At 44.0% G+C, this 27,712-nt stretch overlaps 1 protein-coding gene and 1 pseudogene across 4 annotated transcripts; both read right to left on the reverse strand.

The window, feature by feature from the left end:
* Window positions 1-27,525, reverse strand: LOC115111480 (cytospin-A-like). Of its 4 annotated transcripts, XM_029637564.2 has the most exons (16): window positions 27,314-27,525; window positions 20,965-21,124; window positions 20,446-20,584; window positions 18,687-20,329; window positions 16,287-16,494; window positions 15,903-15,976; window positions 15,523-15,698; window positions 14,033-14,217; window positions 13,774-13,877; window positions 12,649-12,739; window positions 12,007-12,102; window positions 11,622-11,772; window positions 10,721-10,823; window positions 7,520-7,636; window positions 5,184-5,243; window positions 1-4,499 (listed from the first exon to the last, which is right to left on the reverse strand). In XM_029637564.2, exons 2-16 carry the CDS (start codon window positions 21,112-21,114, stop codon window positions 4,410-4,412), a joined length of 3,387 nt encoding a protein of 1,128 aa, XP_029493424.1. In that variant the 5' UTR covers window positions 21,115-21,124; window positions 27,314-27,525; the 3' UTR covers window positions 1-4,409. The 4 variants fall into 4 exon arrangements, with proteins under 4 accessions (XP_029493424.1, XP_029493426.1, XP_029493425.1 ...); XM_029637566.2 differs by lacking the exon at window positions 27,314-27,525 and having other exon boundaries at window positions 14,051-14,217; window positions 20,965-25,334; XM_029637565.2 differs by lacking the exon at window positions 27,314-27,525 and having other exon boundaries at window positions 20,965-25,333.
* Window positions 23,447-23,604, reverse strand: LOC115112603 (U2 spliceosomal RNA; annotated as a pseudogene).
* Window positions 27,526-27,712: the final 187 nt, after the last annotated feature.

Raw genomic sequence — 27,712 nt, forward strand, 5'->3', positions numbered from 1 at the left:
TAGGTTGCATGGAGTTTATTGGCTGTGATAAGAGAAAACTGAGATTGTAGTTACTACAAAATACTAACCTAATTGACAGAGTGAAAAGAAGGAAGCCTGTACAGAATACAACATTCAAAAACATGCATCCTGTTTGCAACAAGGCACTAAAGTAAAACGGCAAAAAAAAAAAAAAAAATCCCCTGAAGAAAGTGTTACGTTTGGGTTAAATCCAATACAGCAAATTAGAGTACCACTTCATATTTTCAAGCATAGTAGTTGCTGCAACATGTTATGGGTATGCTTGTCATCGTTAGGGACTAGGGAGTTTCAGGGTAACAAAGAAACAGAATTGAGCTTAGCACAGAAAAATCTGAGGAAAACCTGATTTCCACCAGACACAGATGAATTCACCTTTCAGCAGGACAATAACCTAAAACACAATGCCAAATATACACTGGAGTTGCTTACCAAGAAGACAGTGAATGTTCCTGAGTGGCCGAGTAAGTTTATTTAAATCTACGCCAATACCTGAAAAGGGTTCTCTAGCAATGATCAACAACCAATTTTACAGAGCTTGAAGAATTTAGAAAATAATAAAATGGGCAAATGTTGCACAATCCAGGTGTGGAAAGCTATTAGAGACTTACCCAGAAAGATTCACAGCTGTAATCACTAACAAAAGGTGCTACTACAAAGTAATGACTCAGGGGTGTGAAAACATTAGATATTTCAGTATTTAATTTAATACATTTGCAAATATCTCTAAAAACATGCATTCACGTTGTCATTATGGGATATTGTGTGCAGTAGATGTAGTTAATCCATTTGGAATTCAGGCTGTAACAACAAAAAGTGGAATAAGTCAAGGGGTATGAATACTTTGATGGCACTGTACCACTTATCAATACCAATGTACATTGGAACACGATCAAGAGACATTCCGAGGGTGTCTTAGGGATATGCAAAAACATTTCAAATTCACATGCGTATAATACACACTTGTACATGTGTGAAATAGGACAAATGTAAGCACACCCACCCAATTATTATTACATTGTGTACTTGGCAAGAAGTAGCAGAGGAGCTTCACATAATAGAATCATAGCAAACCAACTACTGTTTGGATCCAATGCAAGTCAGATTTTAGCCACAGGTTTGCAGTAATGGCAATGGGAAATATAAATACATGAGATTTAGAGGTAACATACTATGCAATGTTCAACAGTAAATACTGTACATTACAAAATCACAGCTCATGCGCTCTCACAAATTAGTGTTCATCCATACAATCCCTCCCTACAATTTAAACACAGTCTTACTCTCCAACCACACTGATCGACAAAAAAAAAAAAAAACGACCACCCATGCTCCTAGTTGTGCTTGGTCAGTGAGTGCCTCAATCACCATGCAGTGCCTGGCAAGCAGACCGGAGTTAATGTGCTTTCAAATATATTTAAAAAAATATATATCATTTTCATTTTTTAAAGTCCCTCAAAAGTTTCATCGCCACATGCAAGTGTGTTATATCGTAGATGTATGGGGACCTAAACTAAGGTGGTACGGCAACGAGGGAGTATCCACAGCTTCCTGTACCATTCTGAAATTATACAGTAGTGTGGTTGGAAACAAACGAAAGGCAACAAGCCAGCTTATGTTATGAGTTTATGAGAGATATCAGTGCAGCAGTGTGATGAAGTCATAGATTGGTCACATACACTACATAACCAAAAAGTATGTGGACACCTGCTCGTCAAACATCTCATTACAAAATCATGGACAATAATATGGAGTTGGTCCCCCCTTTGCTGCTATAACAGCTCCACTCTTCTGGGAAGGCTTTCCACTAGATGTTGTAGGAACTTGCTTCCATTCAGCCACAAAAGCATTACTGAGGTCGGGCACTGATGTTGGGCGATTGGGTCTGGCTTGCAGTCGGCGTTCCAATTCATCCCAAAGGTGTTTTATGAAGTTGAGGTCAGGGCTCTGTGCAAACCATTTCTAGATATTTCTCGCTTTGTGCACAAGGGCATTGTCATGCTGAAACAGGAAAAGGGCCTTCCCAAACTGTTGCCACAAAGTTGGAAGCACAGAATTGTCTAAAATGTCAGTATGCTGTAGTGTTAAGATTTCCCTTCACTGGAAGCAGCCTGAAGACCCAGATCTTTATTCCTCCTCCACCAAACTTTACAGTTGGCACTATGCATTCGGGCAGGTAGCGTTCTCCTGGCAGCCGCCAAACCCACATTTGTCTGTCGCACTGCCAGATGGTGAAGTGTGATTCATCACTCCAGAGAACGCGTTTCCACTGCTCCAGAGTGCAATGGCGACAAGCTTTACACTACTCCAGCCAACGTCTGTGAGCCAACTCCAGGTCCCGTTCTGTGAGCATGTGTGGCCTACCACTTTGCGGCTCATAGACGTTTCCACTTCAAAATAAAACAATTATAAAGTTGACCGGGGCAGTTATAGCAGGGCAGAAATTTGACAAACTGACTGGTTGGAAAGGTGGCATCCTATGACAGTGCCAGGTTGAAAGTCACTGAACTCTTTAGCAAGACCGTTCTCCTGCCAATGTTTGTCTATGGAGATTGCATGGCTGTGTGCTCGATTCCATACACCTGCCAGCAACGGGTGTGGCCGAAATAGCCGAATCCACTCGTTTGAAGGGGTATCCACATACTTTTGTATATATAATGTCCTTTAACATTTCTAACACTTGCCTCGCTATACTGGATGGTGGATTAAACCACACTAATAAACCCACAGAAACTAATAAGCAGAGGCACAATAACATGACAGTCATTCTTCATTCCAATATCTTTCTTGACAACTATGTAAACTACATAGAATTGAGTTCCACATTAATGTTAGTAAGGCTTTATATCAATGAAGTAAATTTGGTGAAGATAGCGCAGATATATAATTTACATAGGTGTTACTTAAGCATTTCTTGTAGTTATAATTTGCTGTGCAAATGTCTTTGTAGGCTAGGTAAATGTTACTGGCAAGATGGAATATATCAACTTACAAAAAGTTTGTTTACACACACGATTAGTTAAATCCATTGTGAGTTGAGCTCAGAGTATCTAATAACACATCAATCTTATAGTTCAAGAGCACTGGACTGTGAACAATCCTGGGAGTTCAATGTATGGAATGCAAATCAGTCTGCTGTTGGTGGAAGTAATGTGTCAACACTAACAATATGTTAATACATTTGGGTCCAGCAGCAAAACTGATGCATTTTGCAGTTGAAAAACTTTCCCAATCTTGATTGATGACGACAACAAAAGTGACTATGAAGAATGTTCAACCTTGAGACTCAACATCCTGGCCAAACAGTCCAATCAAATCACCAAGAAGCAGGGCTTTTGCCAAGTCTAGCCCTGGACTTCACATAAAGAAAAAACACATTCCTTTTTTGGTTCAGGATTAAGACAGTTCTATGTGAGAAAGCTGTCACGGAGAGGCATTGTGTTGGTCCCGTAAAGTTCATTGGTCTCTGTTACCAATACAAAATGCTACTGTAGCAATGTTCACGCTCCTAAAAACAGACCAAAAGCATATCAACATTGTAGCTTGAATCTAACAGGTGATCGTGAGAGCACCTGACAGCTTTATCCCTTATGATGTAGCTAGTGTTTTTCATACAACTGCTCAATAACTAGTGTTTCTAAAAAGCTTCACTTCGATTTCTCCAAAGATGCTTTGAAAGCATGGAGCATTGAAACAGTTTCATTGAGACATTTTTGCTACAACCTCTCTTAGGAAGTCAGTGATGCGATTTAAACAGGCACTTAATCCATGACAAAAGATGAACCTGCACCTGACAAAGTGTTCCATTTGTCCCTCTTATTTCCATAGAAAATAAGTGCCATGAACATACTACACACAATGGGTATGGTTTGGCTGAAACATTTTGGATAACCCCTTGGCTGGAAGAGTAAAGGCTGGGTGCAAGGCACAACGACTGGGATAGTCTGTAGCATGTTCTCCAACTGGTTTAACCAGATCATTTGGATTAAGGGTCATCTCAACCGGGTTATCCAGTAACGGATCAGAGTAAAAATAGAATCCCCAACAGAGCAGGCCCTGAATAGGTGCTTGAAGTGCCCTTAAGCTGTGTGTCACCATCACACTTAAGGTGTCAGTGAAAAGGGCAAGACTGTTCACAATAGCAATATTATGAATAGCTTGCAGTGAGCTTATTTGTATATGTTTCTTATGGCGATTCAAAACTAGCAGGCCTCTGGACCAGAGACAGAGGGGCCGGAGTGTGGCACGGCTGGGATGAAGGGTGGTTCAGTGAAGTGAGCTATAACACCAGAGTTGAATGTCGAGTTGAAGTGTTGGAGGTGCAGTGAGGTCAGAGGAGCTTCCGAGCAGGGCTGCAGGTTGTGCTTGCAGTGTTGGGTGGGGAAATCACATCAGGTCTCAAAGTACTTGTAGATGGCCGTGACGTAGGTCATCACACTCTGCCAGTCTGGTCTCTCAGTACTGGCCATCTCATTGAGGTCCTGCAGCAGAGAATGAGACCACGGGGGTGACAGAAGCTTTGTCGTTAAGACACATAATGCCTTGGAAAAAGTCGTTGCCATTTGTTCATCTTTGTATCATTTATTTCTATAAAAACTTGAAATAACATGCTGTTGTTGTCTAAGTCAGAGTTACACAATCTGACTAGAAATAACTGTGGAGGTCAGAAAAGTGCTTTTGTGGCATAAATTCTGAAAATAAGAGCTTGCATCTTCTATTTCTGGAACCAAGTGAACCCATAAAACAAATGTCAGGACAATTCACAGAGGGCCTGCTTTATACCTAGCTATGGATATACACTCATGTGAGGACTTATTTTGTGAAAAGGGCTAAAATAGCTGTCCAGGTGATGCTATGAAACTGCACCTGCAAGCCTGCTCAATGAAGGCAGTTTCATCCTAAAGATCCTCTCTACAGGAGTGTGCCTATAAGAGCCATGAGTACAGTTCACAATCTCAACGCCTCACAGAAAACATACCATCCTCAACATGCAATAGAATAGCAGGCCACAATTCACAACCTTGCCAGTGACATTGTGGTGATTTTTAAAGGTGAAATTATCCTGAAAGATTCTCTATTCAAAATTAGATTTTTTTTTAAGCTGTCAGATATAGTTTTAAATATAATCCTGTGAAAATATTCAGTTCAGTTAATCTTTCACTTACCAGAGTGGACTTGATCCCCACACTCTCTGCAGCCTGGAAGGCTAGTGTGAAATTTCGCCTCTAAAGATAGGGAGACAAAAACACACTATAATGATCCCTGATGACAGATTAATGAGACAACTGTAAACAATAGCTAGGTTCTCATCCAATTGGTGAGAGATTTATGTAAATATTCAAAAACCTACATAAAAACAATATGCACATTTTCCCACCAGAGTTTCCATCAAACCGACACGGTGCAGATAAAGCACGTGCGTGCCGACGCGGTGCAGATAAAAGCACGTGCGTGCCGACGCGGTGCAGATAAAAGCACGTGCGTGCCGACGCGGTGCAGATAAAAGCACGTGCGTGCCGACGCGGTGCAGATAAAAGCACGTGCGTGCCGACGCGGTGCAGATAAAAGCACGTGCGTGCCGACGCGGTGCAGATAAAAGCACGTGCGTGCCGACGCGGTGCAGATAAAAGCACGCACGTGCGTGCCGTGCCGGCGGTGCAGCGGTGCAGATAAAAGCACGTGCGTGCCCGACGCGGTGCAGATAAAAGCACGTGCGTGCCGACGCGGTGCAGATAAAAGCACGTGCGTGCCGACGCGGTGCAGATAAAAGCACGTGCGTGCCGACGCGGTGCAGATAAAGCACGTGCGTGCCGACGCGGTGCAGATAAAAGCACGTGCGTGCCGACGCGGTGCAGATAAAAGCACGTGCGTGCCGACGCGGTGCAGATAAAGCACGTGCGTGCCGACGCGGTGCAGATAAAAGCACGTGCGTGCCGCGGTGCAGATAAAAAGCGTGCGTGCGTGCAGATAAACGCGGTGCAGATGCAGATAAAAGCACGTGCGTGCCGACGCGGTGCAGATAAAAGCACGTGCGTGCCGTGCCGCGGTGCAGATAAAAGCACGTGCGTGCGGTGCAGATAAAAGCGCGGTGCAGAGAAAAGCACGTGCGTGCCGACGCGGTGCAGATAAAAGCACGTGCGTGCCGACGCGGTGCAGATAAAAGCACGTGCGTGCCGACGCGGTGCAGATAAAAGCACGTGCGTGCCGACGCGGTGCAGATAAAAGCACGTGCGTGCCGACGCGGTGCAGATAAAAGCACGTGCGTGCCGACGCGGTGCAGATAAAAGCACGTGCGTGCCGACGCGGTGCAGATAAAAGCACGTGCGTGCCGACGCGGTGCAGATAAAAGCACGTGCGTGCCGACGCGGTGCAGATAAAAGCACGTGCGTGCCCGACGCGGTGCAGATAAAAGCACGTGCGTGCGTGCCGACGCGGTGCAGATAAAAGCACGTGCGTGCCGACGCGGTGCAGATAAAAGCACGTGCGTGCCGACGCGGTGCAGATAAAAGCACGTGCGTGCCGACGCGGTGCAGATAAAAGCACGTGCGTGCCGACGCGGTGCAGATAAAAGCACGTGCGTGCCGACGCGGTGCAGATAAAAGCACGTGCGTGCCGACGCGGTGCAGATAAAAGCACGTGCGTGCCGACGCGGTGCAGATAAAAGCACGTGCGTGCCGACGCGGTGCAGATAAAAGCACGTGCGTGCCGACGCGGTGCAGATAAAAGCACGTGCGTGCCGACGCGGTGCAGATAAAAGCACGTGCGTGCCGACGCGGTGCAGATAAAAGCACGTGCGTGCTGACGCGGTGCAGATAAAATGACTTGTGGTTATGTTCCCATGTACCGAATAAAAAAAACGAAGTTAAATGGGCTTCCATCGCAACTTCAACTCTAATGATGACTTTGTCACAAAAATTGTTGCGATAAATAGCAAACTTGCACAACCTGGCTTTAGCACACGCTCTCTAGACTTGGCTGAAAGTGGACAGGGGGTTATATGATTTTAAAAGAGCAAGAATTTTATTTAATATTTGGCAGCCAAGCACCGGCCATCATGTCATCAGCATTCACATAATAGCCTACCTTTGATATTTAGCCTTATTGTAAATTTGCATTATTACCGTACACTCAACCAAATAAACTTTTGATGCTTTTCCACGTGGTGGTGGTAGGCCCATATTATCTTGTGACTCAGAGTTTACTTCATATGATGTTATTATATCAATATTTGCACATAAAGGCATTTCCACTGCATTTCTTGAATAATTCATTTTAGTCACAAAAAGATCCCACCAGGTCGAACGAAACAAATTGTCTGTCGACATTTGTGAATTTGCACCAACATTTCCTGTTTCCATAAGCCCTGTTGTGACTTATTTTAGTCAGGTAATTCTTCCACATGTAATGGTTGGATGGAAATCTGGACATAGTTCTTTGACACATTGTTACTCATCATCATCATCATCATCATCACCACCACCATAGTAGGAGGTAGGCTTGCCTTGTCCTGGCTCGTGAGCTCCTGGTAGGGGATGTGAGCAGGCAGGTAGGTGTGTAGCACAGCACAGAACGCAAGGCCGTCGTTCCAGCTGCTGCTGAAGTTTGTTATGTCGATGTTCTGCCAGAAAGGGGGGCAAAGGGTTATTTTCATTGTAGTGCAAATGTACAGTGTAAAGACATGTGGGATGCAGGAGGAGTTTGGTATTGATAATACAATATATAACTGGGTCAGGTCCCAGACCTTGGTCCTAAAAGCACCATGCTGCTTCATCCTACTGGTGGCTATAATGTCTCAAATAAACAGGCTTGTGTTCCCCAAGAACAAGCTGTTTTATGAGAATGACCTCGTTTCTCTGAAGGATGAGGTCGTATACACTGAGTGTACAAAACATTAAGAACACATTGCAAATATTGAGTTGCACCTCTTTTTGCCCTCAGAACATTCTCAATGCATCAGGTCATGCACTCTACAAGGTGTCGAAAGCGTTCCACAGGGATGCTGGCCCATGTTGACTCCAATGCTACCCACAGTTGTGTCAAGTTGGCTGGATGTCCTTTGGGTGGTGGACCATTCTTGATACACAAGGGAAACTTTTGAGTGTGAAAAACCCAGCAGTGTTGCAGTTCTTGACACATCACATTTACATAAGTATTCAGATCCTGTACTCAGAACTTTGTTGAAGCACCTTTGACAGCGATTACAGCCTTGAGTCTTCTTGGGTATGACGTTACAAGCTTGGCACACCTGTATTTGGGGTGTTTCTCCCATTCTTCTCTGCAGATCCTCTCAAGCTCTGTCAGGTTGGATGGTGAGCGTCGCTGCACAGCTATTTTCAGGTCCCTCCATAGATGTTTGATCGGGTTCAAGTCCGGGCTCTGGCTGGGCTACTCAAGGACATTCAGAGACTTGTCCGGAAGCTACTCCTGCATTGTCATAGCTGTGTGCTTAGGGTTGTTGTCCAGTTGGAAGGTGAACCTTCGCCCAGTCGGAGGTCCTGAGCGCTCTGGAACAGGTTTTCATCAAGGATCTCTCTGTACTTTGCTTTGTTTATCTTTCCCTCGATCCTGACTAGTCTCCTTGTCCCTGCCGCTAAAAAATATCCCCAGAAATGTTTTGGTACCCTTCCCCAGATCTGTGCCTCGACACAATCCTGTCTCTGAGCTCTACGGACAATTATTTTGACCTCATAGCTTGGTTTTTGCTCTGGAAGCGAAATAAACTCACACCCGTTTAGGCGAGATGCTGGTTAGTGGAGTAGAACACTTGAAAAAGGAGAGCTGCACACTCTAGGAGCTCAGATGAAATAATTCAATAACCAACATTGACAGACAAGCGGTCTTCATCATTGGTTTTTGCTCTGACATGCACGGTCAGGTGTGTGCCTTTCCAAATCATGTTCAATGTCCAATCAATTTAATTTACCACAGGTGGACTCCAGTAAAGTTGTAGAAACATCACAAGGATGATCAATGGAAACAGGATGCACCTGAGCTCAATTTCAAGTCTCATAGCAAAGGGTCTGAATACTTATGTTAATAAGGTAACTGTTTTTGAAATGTTCAAAATGTCTAAAAACGTGTTTTCGCTTTGTCATTATTGGATACTGTGCGTAGAATTTTTATTTATCTATCAACTTTAAAATAAGGCTGTAACATAAAATGTGGAAAAAGGTCATTACCTTCAGAATGCACTGTAAATCTTTTTTCTTGCCCATTCACCTTCTAAATGGCACACATATTGTACACAATCCATGTCTCAATTGTCTCAAGGCTTAAAAGTCCTTCTTTAACCCATCTCCTACCCTTCATACACTGATTGAAGTGGATTTAACAAGTGACATTTATAAGGGATCATAGCTTTCACCTGGTCAGTCTATGTCATGAAAGAGCTGGTGTTAAATGTTTTGTATACTTAGTGTATGTTGATTTGAGTGTGATGTGTCTGCTCAAGTTATTCTGACCAGAAGAAATGATCAATCAAATATATTTTATAAAGCCTTTTTACATCAGCAGCTGTCACAAAGTGCTTATACAGATATAGCAATGCAGATGTAGAAGCACAGGGGCTAGGAAAAACTCCCTAGAAAGACAGGAACCTAGAGAGGAACCAGGCTCAGAGGGGTGGCCAGTCCTCTTCTGGCTTTGCCGGCTGGAGATTAAAAGAGTACATGACCATTAAGGCCAGATAGTTCTTCAAGATGTTCAAACGTTCATAGATGACCAGCAGATAAGATGACTAGCAGGGTAAAATAATAATCAGTGGTTATAGAGGGTGTAAGAGGTCAGCACCTCAGGAGTAAATGTAAGTTGGCTTTTCATAGCCGAGCACTTAGTTGGTCGAGACAGCAAGTGTGGTAGAGAGAAAGAGTGCGATAGAAACTAGATTTCTGTTAGCACATTATAATCCTGGCAGGATTGTTTCCTCAGCTACAGCAACAAAATAATTCCCCACAAAAAACAAAGATGGTTAGTTTCCATCCCACTAGCGCAATGCATTACATCCCAATGCTCTCCTCCCAGCCAGGCAAACAACAGCTTTTCTGTCAGGCAGTTGAAAGGACGTGTGTAATTTGGCACAATTCCTGAAGAGGACCTCTGTAAAGGGGGAACCATGACAACCATTCACTCTCTGCACCAGAACCAACAAGACCATTGAAAACAAAGCTGTTTCAATATGATAGAGTGAGTCTTAAAAACGTGCCCTAGATAGAAAACTCAACAAATCAATATAGTTGATTTATAGTAGCTAAATGTTTATTCCCTCTCTGGATGACGCTTGAAGCAGTTCCCAGGCACTGTTGGTCCAATTCCATGCTTTAGAGTAGGAGAGGAACCATAAGGACAACACAATAAAACTGACAAGTCCTCATGACATCGAGAATGGTTTAGGACTTGAAAAGGAGAGCATAAAGGATGCACTGATATAGGTGTCTGAGAGGGGCTTTTAAAACTCAATCAACTAGACTCTGGAGGAATAAAGGACATTCTGACGCTATTCAACGCTATTGAATTAGACTGTCATTAATGAACCTCACACGAGATATATTTTAACTTCTTAAAAACATCCTTAGGATCAGTCTCACTGTTGAGATATTTAACTAAATAAATTATTATCAACAGGTGAGTCAGTGACATGAAAGGTGAAATGACACGAGATATCATTCTCATCCCAACCCGTCTGTTCTGACTGAACAACACATACCTGGTACCCCTCAGTCTTCTTCTGGCACCACTTGAGCAGTGCGTTCCTCTTGGAACCCCCATACTCCCGGGCCAGCGCTGAGAGGGGGTCCTTCCGCTCCTCTCTGAACACACGTCACATAGGAAAGGGCAGAGAGTCATTTGAATTAATACACATATCCAGATTCCATGTACCTGGCTAGTCCACAAAGTCCATTAAAGCCTAAATGCTATAGTCAAAATCAGTGTTGTAGTACTCGAGACCGGTCTCCAGACCACACATTGAGTGTCTCAGTCTCGACTAGGTCTCGGACAAATCAGGACTCGTCATTTCCTCCCGAGACCATTAATAATTATCAGCTCTCATTCAATAAGCGCATAAAACCACTTCATCAGGCCTACTATCCACACTTAATTTAGGACACATTAATAGCTTTTTACCTACCTGGGCTTCCTACTTCAACATTACTGTCCTTTACTTCTGTTGAAAAAATATCCTCAAGCTTTGTTTGCGCTCGTCCGAATTTCCTTGCTTTGCTAGCATTCTCACTATTAGTAAGTTGGGAGACTGGGGAAGTTGGGAGACTGGGGAAGTTGGAGAGTGGCTCCCTATTTGCCCTCAGCTTGCATTCTGAATGTCTAAATATAAACACACAGAAACACTGGACATTTTCAACTCTTATTATGGTGGCGATTTGACACAATTACAATCAAGGTCTTGAATTTGACTTTTTGTGCATTTTTCTGGTCCGGTCTTGACTCGCTCTCAAACGCCTCCCGGGTTTTGGGTTTGACTCGATTGAATCGGTCTAGCTTTAAGTGGACTCGAAAACAGAACTGGTAAAAATAGAATGTTAACCATACAAAGGACTTAGTGGACTCCTATGTATGGTATGAAAGTATGGAGCTGATAAGGCTGTTACCGGAGGCGGCTGCGTGCAGTGGGGGTGACGGAGGCGGTGGGAGAGGAGGACAACAGGGAGGAAGTAGAGCCCATGGCCATCAGAGAGGACGAGGTGCCACCCTCAGGGGCAGAGATGTCCCTCTTCATCTCCTCACTGCTCCTGCGGGACACTGGCCACCACACAAACAGACAACCATACAGTGTGGCTGACACGTCTTCACAGCAAGTGACACCTCAAAAGTCTGATCTGTGCTGTGTGTGCATGGTAGGGGAAGCAATTAAATGAAATATTTTGTCAAATGTCATTGATTTCTTTCTCAAAATGCACTTAATTTTACTGGCAACCATTTAGAAGAATTGCGGATTTATTTCAAGGTCGATTCCTATTTACATGACTTTGATACCTGATATGGCCATGGCCTTAGATGAGTCCATGTTTGAGACCCTCTGCAGAGCAGAGGCAGGGCGGCTGGCAGAGGAGCCCCTAAGATGATGCTCTGCTGTGGAGGGAAGGACAGTGGCAATATTAACAACCCCACAACCAGTCAAGAAACAATTATGACTTTCAAGCAAGAGGGATGTGGGGTCAAAAGCAACATTCCAGGCCTGGAACTGTCAAGCACCATGGAAGGAAGTTAATTTTCCAGGCAAGAAAACAGCCGGGACATTAAACCAAACATTGGAGGCTATGACCACAATAGTACATTCACAGTTATAGGCCTTTGAACATGAAGTTAGCAGGGCTTCATGTTTACCCACCCATGGTGCTGTGTTACACCTCCCTCACCATATTAAAGTCAACATGAAGCTCTGCTGACTGACTGCACGCTCGCCTCCTCAGGGGCTAATTACACCAGCCCCCCTGCTTGAGGCAAGGCACCACCACACTCGCTGAGATATAGCCACATAATGAGGACTCACTGAGGTCTAATGTCCAAGATGAAATTGTATTATTTTCCTGTGACATATTAAACGCCTCTCTCATTTTGTTCAAGAGAGACCGAATGAGATCCAGACATGGAGCTTTGTTTGTGCTACTGACTCACCTGGCATGCTGATGTCTGTGTAGCTGGGCCTTTTGTCATTCAGAGAGGAGAGGGGTTTGGCTGCTGAGATGGACCCAGTTATGGACTGTCTCTGAAATAGACCAACAATCATTTGATTAAAACTCTCACATACAAAATGTCTTCATCCTCCCAACAGAAGTAGCCTACTGTTTGCCATTTCTGGAAAAAGGCCCAGCTTGAGGTCATTTTGACAGCAGCACTAGCAGCCAGCCACTGGCAATAATCCTGTGACTGCAGAAGAGGTAAAAAAAAGAAAGATGCAACAACAAGACTGAAGACTTATGAAAGTTGTATATGAGGAAACAGAAAACCCCATCTCCCCCTGAACTCTGATCCTTTTATATGAGAACACCAGATTCTCTACTAGAATAATGCATGTAAAATATCGAAGGCTCATATTTCCCCCCTCTTATCCACAGTAATTACATGGTACCCACCTGGACCTGAATGTGTCCGTCTACTGTATAGCACCGCAAAGTTCATGACAAAGGTGGTAGTCCTTGAGCCATGAAGCTCATTATGTTCTCAAAAATGTGTGAGAGTTTAAACCAGAGTTTAAAACATGAGAAAAAAAAAATGTATGGGGCAATTGAATGCACTGAGAAGGAATCTATGGATGATGTGGATGCACTGATAGTAAATCACTCTGGATAAGAGAATCCACAAAATTACCAAAATGTAAGTGAAGGGAAAGTGAGGTAATGGAATTAGAGTGGGACAATACTCTCAATCAAAAACTCAATGTCTGTTCCATCTCACGGTCTGTGTATGAGGCAAGCCCAGCTGTGACAAAGTGCCAGAATAGGAAATGCCACCTGTAGAGTATTGGAGGTCTATAAACACTGTGAATATAGAACAACTCTTGACCTGGTGGTCAGAGTAACTCTTTAACTACTGCACCACTCCCCATCCTACACTGCTCTGGTGGGTTCTAAAAACACTCCATTCGATCTAGACCTTGGTAAGTAGTTCTGTGTGAATGACAGGTCTAGTGTAAGCCAGGGATTCTGTGTGTGTGTTTGACCAGATGCCTACATTTAGAGCTCGCCATGCAAATAAACACACTGAAATGGGTCAGTGGGTCAAATGTTCCAGGTGATATACCTGCATGGGTGTGATGGCGGCTGCAGGAGGGGTCTTCATGGGGCTGGGACTCAGGGGAGTGCGTGGTAATGTGACAGCAGGGGCAGCGGTCGGGGGGACTAGGCCTGTTGTGAACAGAAGAAGACACAAAATCAGTCACATCAGGTAGAAATCCCACAGTAATAGAACTACACTGTATAAGGAGCAGTGATGCTTGGTAGGCTCATTACTAGGAATGTACAGGTCAAATTAGAAGTCAGGAAAGGGGTCCATATCTTACACTCGCAGGTTGGGGTACCTTGTGAGGAGGCATTGTCGAAGCTCTTGATGAGGGTTTTGACAGTGGGAGAGGGCTCTGAGGAGGTAGAGGAGCGACGGCTCAGGCCCATACCCTGCCTCAGTGCAGCCAGATCCCGCTCCACTGCATTCATGTAGTTATACACCCTGCCCCTCTCCTCATCCTGCCTGAGGAGATAAACAAACACACACACATACAGACCAAGGCACATCAGGTGTCACATCACCCATTTCATGTGTATGAAAATACAGACCAGCACATCCAGCTTAATCAATGTGACTATCACTGTTAAACCCAAACCTGCAGATACATCTCCCTTAATGGCCTCCAACTGCTCTTAAACGCAACTAAATGCATGCTATTCAACCGATCACTGCCCGCCCGTCCAGCATCACTACTCTGGACGACTCGGACTTAGAATACGTGGACAACTACAAATACCTAGGTGTCTGGTTAGACTGTAAACTCTCCTTCCAGACTCACATTAAGCATCTCCAATCCAAAATTAAATCTAGAATCACCTTCCTATTTCACAACAAAGCATCCCTCACTCATGCATGCCGATCCTCGACTTCGGTGATGTTATCTATAAAATAGCCTAGAACACTCTACTCAACAAACTGGATGCAGTCTATCACAGTGCCATCCGTTTTGTCACCAAAGCCCCATATACTACCCACCATTGCGACCTGTACACTCACATTGGTTGGCCCTCGCTTCATACTCGTCGCCAAACTCACTGGCTACAGGTTATCTACAAGTCTCTGCTAGATAAAGCCCCGCCTTATCTCTGCTCACTGGTCACCATAGCAGCACCCACTCATAGCACGTGCTCCAGCAGGTATATCTCACTGGTCACCCCCAAAGCCAATTCCTCATTTGGTCGCCTCTCCTTCCAGTTCTCTGCTGCCAATGACTGGAACAAACTGCAAAAATCTCTTAAGCTGGAGACACATATCTCCCTCACTAGCTTTAAGCACAAGCTGTCAGAGCAGCTCACAGATCACTGCACCTGTACATAGCCCATCTGTAAACAGCCCATCTATCTACCTACCTCATCCCCATACTGTATTTATTTATTTTGCTCCTTTGCACCCCAGTATCTCTACTTGTACATTCATCTTCTGCACATCTACCATTCCAGTGTTTAATTGCTATTTAGTAATTACTTCGCCACCATGGCCTATTTATTGCCTTAACTCCCTTATCTTACCTCATTTGCACTCACTGTATATAGACTTTTGTTTTCTTTGTTCTACTGTATTATTGACTATGTTTGTTTATTCCATGTGTAACTCATGTTGTATTGCTATGCTTTATCTTGGCCTGGCCGCAGTTGCAAATGTGAACTTGTTCTCAACTACCCTACCTGGGTTAAATTATTTTATTTTTTAAATGATCACAATCCAGCTGGCGTCGGCTGACGAGACACTAGAGAAATCAAGCACAGCGTGTTCCTCAGTGTCTCTTACTTGCGGTTCTTGACTTCCTCCAGCTCCTTGCCCAGCTTCTCGTTCTTCTCCTGGGCCTCGCGGAGACGGTGACGCATATCCCCAATCTCCTCCTGTGCTTCCGACTTGATGTCATTAGCGATGACCACGGCCGTCTGCAGATCAGCCTGGAACTGACGCCACTCTGCCGACTCTTCCTGAACACATACAGCGAAACAAAAACAAGCGCATCATGAGATACGGCCCTCTGAATGCTGAGGCTGAATTTTTTTGGGGGAACCAAACGTCATTATATTGCTTTCTAGTGAATTCCAGTTGTAATGAACATGGCCCAAACCATAGTGCTGCTGTGCTTGACCGTGTCAGTGAACCCTGGTCCTCAGATGGCCCTGTCCACTCACCCTCAGCCTCCGGTGGAGGATCTTAATCTCCCGCTCCATGTCATGCTTCTGGTCCTGTAGCTTTTTCACAGAGTCTGAGGGAGGAAGCAGATACATGGCTGAGTTCATGTGAACAGGCCACAGGATATATTCACACGCAGCACAGGAAGATACGTGTGCCTTTTATTAGCCTGAGTGACTTATAACCACACAAATAAACAAAGGTGCGAGTACAGAAATCTCTTATTCTAACAGAGGACTATTCACACTTTCCTCAGGCTGCAAGAAGCCTGACAGCCACCATGTGGGCAAAAGTGGAAAATGCATTGTGCAGCTCCAGTGATATGATGACGTGGATCTATGATGCTGTGCCATGTTTCCCCCCCCTGGGCCGAGCCCACTCACTCTCCAGGTCTGTGATGACGAGGTTGTCGTGGAGTTTGACTGCTCGGTGCTGCTCCACCTCATCCTCCAGCTCAAATATGGTCTCCTTCATGTCCCCGATCTCAGTCTCCTTCTCCAGCAGCTCACCGCGCTGTTTCTCCAGCCCACGCTTCTGCTCAGCCATCTGCTTCTGTACCTGTTCCTGGAAGTCCTGGTACTCCCCATCCAGCTGCACACACCACCCAGGAAAGAAGAAATCAATTCTCTCATTAACTAATGGCCCAAATGAATACTCATTTCCCCCCCCCCCCCCCAGTGGTGAGGGAATACAGTGGTTCAGTGAACCACTGGTGCCATTAATGCTAGTTAGTGCTAGTTTGACCACCAGAGGGCATCTTTGAGAAGCATTTGATAGCCTTCAATAGTGGCTGTATTAGAGAATTGAAAACCTTTTTTGAAAGAAAATAGTATATGGGACTGATTAAGAAATCTTGCTAAATTAATTTAATAAAAATTGTGTTTCTATTCCAAGAAAAACCCTCTGAATTTCCATTAGGATGGAACGGAAAAAATGGTGCTGTACAACGTGACGGTCGGGAGTAGGCTACAGTACTGGGCTATTTAGCTAAAGAATCCCCGTGTCATGCGGGCACGTGGGAGACCGGGGTTCAATTCCCCGACGGGGAGGAAGGAGTAGACTGTCCTTGTAAATAAGAATTTGTTCTTAACTGGACTTGCCTAGTTAAATAAAGGTTACACTAAGAGCATAACATTTCTACACACTAATTGAATAATTGTCATCTAACCAATACCCAAACAGAAATTCAGTCAAAATAAAAATCTCATTGATTTATCAAGACCAGTTCCCACGCTCGTCTCAGAGCAGTGCAAAACAGTGATAAAATAGTTGAAGGCTTTTGCTTCTAACTTCAATATGCTCTTTAAATAAATAAGACTTACACCGCTTTTAACAGCACATTACTCAACACTACGGTAGGCCTACAGTATATTGAAAAATATGAAGTGACTCTCCGCCAATAATTACATACAGAGGATATTTCTGTAATTCACCGATATTTATTCCCATAGTAATTTGTTATGGATCCATAACTAAATAAACATCGGCATTTTGAAAGAGTATTTTTATCATTATTTTATTAACGAAAGTATAAAGATGACATTATTAGTTACATTGTTTTACTTTTAACGTGCAGACTGGCACTAAGCACCCCCCCTCCCCATGGGCTAGGTTGGTCTTCTGTGCGTGGCTCTGCGGCCCATCCCGTGCCCCCTGCCCTCGTGCCTTTAACCTTGCACCCTTTCAGTGGATACAGCTGGAGAACTGCAAGGCAATCCCATTGTGTGCCAATCAGGAGCTATGACCAATATATATTGTCCTGCTAATAACAGGGTTAATAATATGGGCGTGAATATCCAAGGGGCTTTCATATAATTCTAAATGAATAATAAATCACTTTGTTTAAAACAATAACAATATTTTGAAGATGAATTTGCTTTCAAATAAAGTAAAATGAGCGAGAAAAGGGCCATTCTTGAACACGGGGTGCGATATTTACTCATTTGTTATTTAGAATGGATTTATTTCTATTGAGTCATTATGATGGCAGAGTCAGGATTTGGCATAAATAGCATGAATTCAAAGACCCATCCTGCCTGGTGTCAATGGTATAGGCTGGTGGCGGTGGTCTACCACCATCTGATCTGCAGCAAATATGCGATGCCATCACATCAGCATAGACCAACATTCCTGTGGATCTTTTCCAACTTGTAGAATCCATGCCCCAAATAATTCAGGCTGTTCTGGAGGAAAAGGTGGGTCTGTCCCGGTACTATATGGGTGTACCTAATAAACTGACCAGTGAGTGCATAAAGCAGACAGATGCATTTCTATGAAAGCTTTAAAGTAACTGTCCAGTGAAAATGTAACTTTTAAAAGTTCATATTCTGTTAACTCATACCCAAATAATGTTGTTGACTCATCCTATAAGCATAAATTAAAGAAAACAAACACTTAAACCCCACCTAAAAAATGCTTTCCATTTCCTCATAACGTGATGTCACGTTGGCTCATTTGCTGAGCTGGCCAATCAGCTGTTTACTTGTCATGAATATTCTTAATGACCGTTATACGGCCACACCATTCTGCTGTTGGGTACGACCCATACCATTCAAACACAGAAAAGCTGCTTTTTAACATACTTAATAAAAAAAAATTGGAAGGAAAACTATTTCACTCATAATGAATTAAAAACAATGGACAGTTACTTTAAGGTGGTATAGAGGAAAGTGGACTTTTATGAACTTTTCACAAGTTGGATACAGGAGACAGAAGCAACCATCAAAAGGGTTGGATGAAGGAAAGTGTACTACCTCTGTAGGATAGTGTGTGCGTGGACTCACCTTATTGAGGGTGTCCTGCAACCTGGTGACATCACTGCAGGCGTGGCCAAGGTCCTCCTGCAGTTTGGCAGCCCTGCCCTCTGCCTCCTCCTTGTCCAGCCGAACACCCTCCAGTAGCTGGCAGATGTCACTCTTGTCTCCAGAGTTGTGGATGGAGTAGAGCTCAGCCACCTTCTGCCTCTCCTGGTCCAGCTGGGCCCTGCAGCGGCTCAGCTCTACCTGGTCACTGCTCACCGCCGCCTTGTACTCCTCCAGCGCTGCCACCATGGCCCCCCGGTCCTGCCTCTCTGACTCCATGATGCGCTCCATGTGGTGGTTTCTCTCCTTCAGAGCGCCGATCAACTCCTGGGCCTCGGCGTTGTCCTGCTCAGCCATCTTCAGTGTGTTGCTGAGGTGCTGCTGCACCCCCAGTAGCTGCTCCCTGTCGAAGCGGGTGTTGTCGGCCAGGTCCACGTAGCGCTGCTCCAGCTCCATGTAGCGGCCGCTCTTGATGTCCTCCTCCAGGACGTAGGACACGTGGTGATCGTCCAGCAGAGAGTGGAAGTACTCAATCTGCCGGCCGTAGTGCTCCAGCTTGTCGCTCTGCTGACACAGAGAGTCCATGAGGATTACCTTCTCTTCCCCTAGCCTCTCGTTCTCTCCATTCAGCTCCTGGGTGATCTGCTGCAGGTCAGCCAGCTCCTGTAGTGTGGCCTGCAGCTCCTCGGCCGTGCTGTGCTGGTTCTCCTCCATTTGGTGGATTCGCTCTGTCAGGCAGGCCAAAGACACCTCGCTGGCGTTGCCGCTGCTGCCCCGGCACGAGCGTTCTCGGCTGGGCAGGCTCTCAGACTCGGAGGAGGAGGAGGCTCCGGAGGGGGCGTCCAGGGCGTCGTCGCTGGATGTGACACCCTGGTAGACCTCGCTGGACTCACTGTCCAAGTTGTCCAATGAACCGCCGTGCTGTTGGTCCGTCAGCAGGTCCTCCAGGGAGCCCGGAGCAGAGCCCTCCACAGAGGAAGTGAGGGTACCAGTGCACCTGCCATCGCTGTGTCTGCTGCTGGCAGCCAGGTCTGGGCTCAGGGAGGCGTAGTTAAAGAGCTTGTCAGAGCCATCCAGCCTCTGCTCCAGGGAGAAGCCAAGCGCATTGAGTCGGTCCTTCAGCATGCGGTTCTCACTCTTCAACAGGTTCAGTTCCTCACGGATGGCATGGTTCTGCTCCTGCAGGAGGAGCAGCGTGGACTCCACTTCCGCTGCTGTGATGGCCGACACCTCCCTCTCCAGGGGCTTCTCATCCCCCCTTCCGCCTTCTCCCTCCTCTGGGGGCACCTCTTCCCGTCCCAGGCCCAGCTGAGCCCTCATATCTCTCAGCTCACTGCGTAGGTGCAGGATCTCCACGTCTTTGCTCTTGGCCAAACCCAGCAGGTCCTCCACCTTGGCCTCCAGGGCCACCTTGTCACTGATCTGGCTGTCTGATTTAGATTTGTTCATGCGGCCCTCTGACTCTGCTAGCTGCTGGCTGCGAGAGCGCTTTCCCTGGGCCACATCTCCCTGCCCTGCCCCTGATGACTGCTTCTTACTAGGCGATGTTCTGGATGTCCGCAGACGATCCCTCGATGAGTTGGGCTCCTTGGAGGTCGAGGACGTCACACGTTTGGCTGAGGAACCTTGTAAAGAGGGAGAACAGAGCAAGCATGAAATGCAGAGTAATAATAAATATGATGAAAATATACTAGAGCATTAGAGGTTAGTCAACTAATATAAAGATATAAACAGATAATACCTGTGCTAGTCTTTGGTTTACTGTCTGGGTTACCATTGCTGTTCCCCGTGGAGGCAGTCCTCTTATTCTTGGTCACAGTGCGGTTCGTAGCTGGAGTTCCCCCTGCCATTGCTGCTAGCAGATCATCATTGCTTTTAACCTGGAGAACAATCACATGAGAAAGATCACTTTAATACCAGTCCCACTGATCCAGCCAGCCACCAGAAGAATAACTTAGCAATGTTCGGTACCATGGTAAACATGTACAAATGGGTGTTGGCCATTGTATTTTTAAGCAATAAAGCATGGGGGGGGGGTATATATTGCAAAAAAAAACACAGCTAAGAGCTGTTCTTAGGCACGACGCAACATAATTAGAGCAGTAACAAGAAATGTTTTGTCATACCGATGCTATACGGTCTGCTATACCATGGCTAATCAGCATTCAGAGCTCGAACTATCCAGTTTCTAATACATAATATGGTAGAAGTGTCCCTGGCTTAGTAACAAAAAGTGTAGTGAGAGATAATAGAAGAGTACCTTTGACAGTGGTGCTGTTGTGGTGGTCTTGGCTGCAGCCTTGCCGGTGGTTCCTGTAGCAGTGCCTTCAGTCTTCCCCCTCTCTCCACTCTGAGCCTTAGTCCCCACCGGCCTGCCTGTCTTCTTCATACTGGGCTCTCTGATGCCCATACATTTACACCTCAGTGTGGACACACAAAAGAGGTTAAGGACAACATATCAGTGGAAAGAATACAATCAACTACATTTCATTGAAACAATTTCCATAAAAAGGAAAACACTGTATCTCCACAAGTCTGGAAAACAAGGCCTTCTCCTTTGGAATTCATCTTGCTCAGTCTCAGATTTCCTGACTGTCAACTCCACTAGATGGCAGTCACTGGCTGGTTTGGGTCTAACTGGGGTTGTTCTGCGGTCAGAAGTTCTTACTGTCACAGATGAAGATTTAATACACAATCCATGTGTATTAGCTCACATCTCACCCAGGTGCATGGACAACTGGCCTTGCTGTCAGGATGACCAAGGTAGGGAAAGTATGTGGGGCTTTATGACAGCAGAGCTAATAAAACAGTGTTAAAGGACAAATGAGGCAGTCTTTTTCATCCGGAAAAAAATACAATAAAATGGTTGTGTAACATTGCAAGAGAATATCACTGAGAATAGCCTAAAAATAAACTAAATCTGCTAAATGGGTGAACCAATTAGCAGAGTAATGGCTTTCCAAAAGGCTCAGCAAGGCAATACAGTTCTTAGAGATATGGACATAGTTTCAATTTAAATTATACTGCCGGAGACGAGGGGGAGTCTCAGTAAAACCTTTATTCTGTATGCTCTCCCCTAAGATTCCTACGATCGAACCCAACCTGCTGCTTCTGGCTATACTATACCTCACTGCATAGCCTATGTGACCATTAAACCAAAACATGCTTTCTGGGTGTCTTTGTGCCTGCTCTTAAGATGGGCGCAGATGGAAGTACCAACTCTCTGCCTGGAAAGTCTCTCATTGTTTAATCAATTAAGAAGACAAAAAGTTAAGAGTAAATATTATACTTGCTTCATTTTAAAATATAAATTATATAGGGAGCATTTCTGGTTAAAGACAATTATCTGTGCCTGTGACAAAGTGAACTTTTCCTAAACTCTTTTGTTTGGCGTATTAAGAAATTCCAACTTGAAGCCAAAACTCTTTCAATTCTTTCTTCTTTAACTGACATAATCCATCAAAAAGAGTTGCAAATAAAGAGAACACGCCGTCTGGTCCTTGTGCTGGAGTTATGAGATCTTTCCAGAGCTTTTCTAACAGTTCCCCGTTGTCCTCCCTCACCTCATTTATGGCAGAGCAGCAGAGGGCTTGTGCTCATGAGGAGTGGGCCTAAACTCTGCCTAATGTCTCTCAGCTGTGCGCAAGTGTGTGTGTGTGTTGCAACGCTGTGGTGGGGAGGTGCTTGTTTATTCAGACCCCCCATTGAAGTATATCTAGTGTACACATTCCTGAACAGCCAGAGGGCAAGAGACAGGCCAGACTGTGAATGTTGAAATAACTAAAGGGAAATACAGTAACATAAACATTCCACTTATTGGCAGTATTAATGTAAAAATTAGCATTGGAATATTCCTTTACAGTTGCCCCTATAATGCAAAACAAAAACACAGAAATAGGGACATCTTGCAACAATGAGTGTCATACTGAAGCCTATACATTCCAGTCAGGTGTGCGTAGGCCTGTTCTCACCTCCATCTGACCTCTGTTTGGATTGTGCAATGCATATTGCCAGCTGCTGACATGCGCTCTCAACACACATACTGGGTAGGCTACAGTTGTCTGTAGCAGTTGTCTGTAGCTCAGATGGGAGTCAAACCAGATCACCCAAACACACTGCTCTTTTCTGTAACTATGAATGAATGGGACTGGGTGACAGAGACTGGGGAATAAACTGACCTTCAGTCTATGCTCACTCTTCATAGAGTAACATGATGGAATGTCTTCTGTAGACCATCAGGTTCAGGTGTGAAGTAATACTTCAATGCCTTTCTTATAGTCGACATACACTGAGTATACTAACCTCTGATCTCACAGTCAAACATCTTCCAAAGCCGAAGAGCCAGTCCTAACAGATCCAACCAAGACATTTTTCCTTTTAAGATCACAAGGTCCAACCCGAAATGTGACTTCCACTTTATCTCAACCCGTCCAAAAGATACACATACCTCTACAGGATAGGAGAGGTTGGAGGAGGGGGCTGCCACACTGGGCACCTGTGGAGCAGTTGTTTTGGGGGGTTAAGTGCCTTTCTCAAGGGCACAACAGCTGGCAATGGCATTTAGGACTTGATACCAGCAGCAACCCTCCAGTTGCCAGCTCACTTCAGACCAGAGATTTGACCTGGCAACCCCCTGAAAAGTGGTGCACCATTCCCGGGGGTACTTCAATACCAGGTAGATGCTGAACAAGGCAGTTAACCCACTGTTCCTAGGCCGTCATTGTAAATAAGAATTTGTTCTTAACTGACTTGCCCAGTTAAATAAATGTTAAATAAATAAATAAGTGGAGCAACTCCCATTTCCCACTCCCTATTTGAAAACCCCATTTAATAAGTAATCCCCCGACAGGGGATGTATTAGATAAACTGATAAGAACAGATACTACACTTGATTAGGGTTGCCTTCGTCCAATGACTTATATATAATGGAACTGAGTGTCATGACCAAGGGCTAATGCTGAGGGAACCTCCAGCTTTAAGAATGTGCTTTGTTTGGCAGGGGTTTCCTTTCAAACTGCAAGAGGAACATTTCCAAGAACTGAAGATTTTTCACTTTGGGACAGTTTTCCAGAAGGCAGGCTGCAGAGACACGGAGGAGTAGGCTAGGCCTAATACCTATTGCATAAGTCACATTCCTTGGACAAGACATTGAAGAGAACCAAAGCATCACCAAATTTATATGGGGCAATAAAAAAACCTAGGATCAAGTTTTCCACTCTATCGAAACCTGAATCTAAGGGTGGTCTTGCCCTTCCCTCCCTTCAATTGTACTACTGGTCTGCCCAAATCCGCAACATGCTAACATGGATCACAAACAGACAAGAGTCAACGTGGATTCAGATAGAAGCCCAATCCTGTGGTTCATTGCCCTTAAGCTCAATTATATTCATTAATAACTTTAGTGAAGTGGGCAACATAGCCAAAACCTTTGTGATTTACAGCACCCTACTAGCGTGGAGGGACTGTAAGAAATACCTGGGCATTTCCTCCCAAATATGTTCTCACTCGCCTATAATAGGCAACCCAGACTTGCCAAAAGCCCTGAGGGATGCCAACTTTAATCTTTGGCATACTCTAGGAATCAGGACCTTTTCAGACCTATTTCATCAGAAAACCACTACACTGAAATCCTTTCAAGAGCTCTGCAGTGAATTCGATGCGCCAAGATCCCATTTTTTAAAACATCTTCAAATTAGACATGTAATTTCTTCATTTACCTCCAAGAGGAGGTTTAGAACTCAGTTGAATGAAGTTGAAACCCTTCTTGTCACAGCACAATCCATTAAAGGCTAAATATCTTACATTTATAGACTCCTTTCTGAGAAAGGAAGCTCCTCCAATAATCTGGGAAAAGGACCTTGGTCTGACTATAAGTGATGAGTTATGGGCGGAGGTTTGCGACAGGGTATACTGCTCCTCTACCAATGTAAAAATGAAAGAATCTTAATTACAAATTTTTGTACAAATTTTATTATACTCCTTTGAGACTCCATAGAATGAAAACAGATAGGTATCCTAACTGTAAAAGATGTACCTCTGAAAGTGGAACCTATATGCATGTATTTTGGAGCTGTAGGGAGATTGCCAGATTCTGGCAATCTGTACATACTGCTGCACAGAAAATACTAGAGGTACAGTTTGATATGACCTCGTGTATCTATCTTCTTAATGCCCAGCAGGACTTTGTTCTTGATCCTGACAGAGAAAATTTGCTCATGACTATTACATACTTTGCTAAGAAATGTATTCTTCTATTGTGGGCCTCTAATACCCCCCCTACATTTAAAATGTGGATTGACCAGATTGTTGACTTTCTTCCTCTTGAAAAGCTCACTTATGACCTCCACAAGAGACAGCCCAAGTTTGATAGACTCTGGTCTCCACTATTCAACTATATTTCAAACTGGACAGAGTGAACGGGGTGACTAGGGAAATGCGCAGATACATGTTGTGTAAGGTACTGTAAAACCTAAAAACGAATTATTGGCCCGTCGTCTCAGCGAATGCTTGAAATAGCTGATAAGAACCTTGATAGTGCTGCTGCAAGTGTTGTTTTTTTGTGTGTTTTTATTTTAATTTCGTTTTTGAGTACGTGTGCGTATGTATGTATGTATGTATGTATGTATGTATATATATATATATATATATATATATATATATATGCACCAAGGAAAATAAATAGATTAAGAAAAATGTTTTTATTTGACTTTATCATTCATTTTAATTGTATTTTATTTTTTTCAAATGTATTATTATTATTTTATTTTTTTAAGCTTGTCACATCTGTGAATGTGGAATGTGTTTTGTTGGTTGATTGAAAAACAAGAAAACTTAATAAAACTTTAAATTGAAAAAAAAAAAGACATTGAAGAGCAGATCATAAAAATATAGCTTAATGATGCACTACGCAGACATTTCCCCACCATTTCCTGGTTGGTGGGGCCTAAAATTCTAACAGTTCACTTAATTTCAGTTTGTGACAAAACAAGCTAGTGTAGAGAATCATTGTACCATCTAAACCACTGTGAAATACATTTTCCATAACCAAAAATATTGTATTAACAGCTGGTGTACAAAACCAAAACTATACCAAACAACAATATAAAATGCAACATGTAAAGTGTTGGTCCCATGTTTCATGAGCTGAAATAAAAGATCCCAGATATTTTCCATACGCACGAAAAGCTTATTTCTCAAATGTGGTGCAAAAATTTGTTTCCTTCGCTATTAGTGTGCATTTCTCTTTTGTCAAGATAATCCATCCACCTGATAGGTGTGGAATATCAAGAAGCTAATTAAACAGCATGATCATTACACAGGTGCAGCTTGTGCTGGGGACAACGAAAGGCCACTAAAATGTGCCGTTTTGTCACACAACACAATGCCATAAATGTCTCAAGTTGAGGGTGTGTGCAATTGGCATGCTAACTGCAGGAATGTCCACCAGAGCTGTTGGCAGAGAATTTAATGTTAATTTCTCTATCATAAGAAAAACGTTGTTTTAGAGACTTTGGCAGTACGCCCGACCAGCCTCACATCCGCAGACCACGTGTAACCACGGCAGCCCAGTAATTCCACATCCGTCTTCTTCAACTGCGGGATCGTCTGAGACCAGCCACCCGGACCTAAGTATTTCTGTCTGTAATAAAGCCCTTTTGTGGGGAGAAACTCTTTCAGATTGGTTGGACCTGGCTCCCAGATTGGCCCCTGCCCTCCCAGACCCACACATTGCTACGCCCCTGCCCAGTCATGTGAAATCCATAGATTACGGCCTAATTAAATCTATTTCAATTGACTGATTTCCTTATATAAACTGTAACTCAGTAAAATCGTTGCATTTATATTTTTTGTTCAGTATAAAATATGCAAAAACGAAACTTTAACAGCTTTTTAGACTTACTTTCAATGAGAATTACAGATTTTTAACATTTATGCGAGTTTGGTCGGGTTGCCCAAAAAGTATTATTTTATTAAGTCAAATAAAGTTGTCAGTTAAAAGATAGACTCACAATTATTCTACTGTACGAGAACAGTGTGCGTTTTAACAAAAATAAGTATAGCCTTTAAAGAAATCTCTAAATTGCATGCGGTAATGAGTGACATGCTTCAAGTTCAAGGAATCAAACATTTAATTACATGACAATTGGTTACTAATGTAATGACATTTGAAATAGAACAGTTGACAGAATGTCACCCAACTTACCTTGCTTGTCAGCTATCAATCTAATAGCTTGCTGCCAACATTTTGTTACCTAGCCAAACGCTTGTTTTCCCAGTGCTTGTATATGACTAACTAGCAGACATAGTTATCATTATACGACAAGGACTACATTACTTTTAGCTCTATTTTCTAATCACGTTAGCTAGCCATCGTTTTAGCACGCAAATCAATCAATACAGCCACTCATGAGTTGTCAGCTAACTTAGCTACCTACCGTCGCTAACCATTTAAGTTAGCTAACGTTAGCTGCGTCAAACTATTCAGCTATAATACTAACTAATTAGCTAGACAAAAATACACCCACCTAGCTAGTTGAATGTTCCAGGAGACGTGAACGCTGCAAGGTTTTCATTAGCTTAACAGCTATCTAGCTGGCTAAAAGTCATACCTTGTTCTTGGCTTTTTCCATTTGATCCTTGAAGATTAAAGATGACTTCCGGGGTGCGAGTACATCTGAAGAAAGCTTTGTAGCCGAGACAGATAGCTACTGGAGATTATCCCAATATGTCCATCTGACACGATGCTTTTCAGTTGTCAATGCAGCAACTAACAGCAGCCTGATTCTTGCTTGGTCAGTGCAATCCGGGATCCTTGGGACGTCCCTGCCCATACATTAAAACCCCTTCCCAGAGCCTTGCCCTGGTCTGGAGAGCATCGTTCATAGATGCGTATTCTAGCCCTTCTATCTCCATCTTCTTCTTCTGTGGATTTTATATGGCTGTTGGCAACCAAACTATCTCCATCTAGAGCCCAACTCTAGTTGAGGGCAGGTTATACAGTATATATG

Source organism: Oncorhynchus nerka, linkage group LG27 (assembly GCF_034236695.1).
Source record: "Oncorhynchus nerka isolate Pitt River linkage group LG27, Oner_Uvic_2.0, whole genome shotgun sequence".
NCBI classification, from domain to species: Eukaryota; Metazoa; Chordata; class Actinopteri; order Salmoniformes; family Salmonidae; genus Oncorhynchus; species Oncorhynchus nerka.

Excerpts from the sequence above, each read along its gene's own strand:
- LOC115111480 (XM_029637564.2), bottom strand. The coding sequence starts at position 21,114 with ATGGGCATCAGAGAGCCCAGTATGAAGAAGACAGGCAGGCCGGTGGGG. Across the intron at positions 20,585-20,964 it reads CAACAGCACCACTGTCAAAG|GTTAAAAGCAATGATGATCT; the intron begins GTACTCTTCTAT and ends ATTGTTCTCCAG. Across the intron at positions 14,218-15,522 it reads GAGGAAGTCAAGAACCGCAA|GCAGGATGAGGAGAGGGGCA; the intron begins GTAAGAGACACT and ends TTATCTCCTCAG.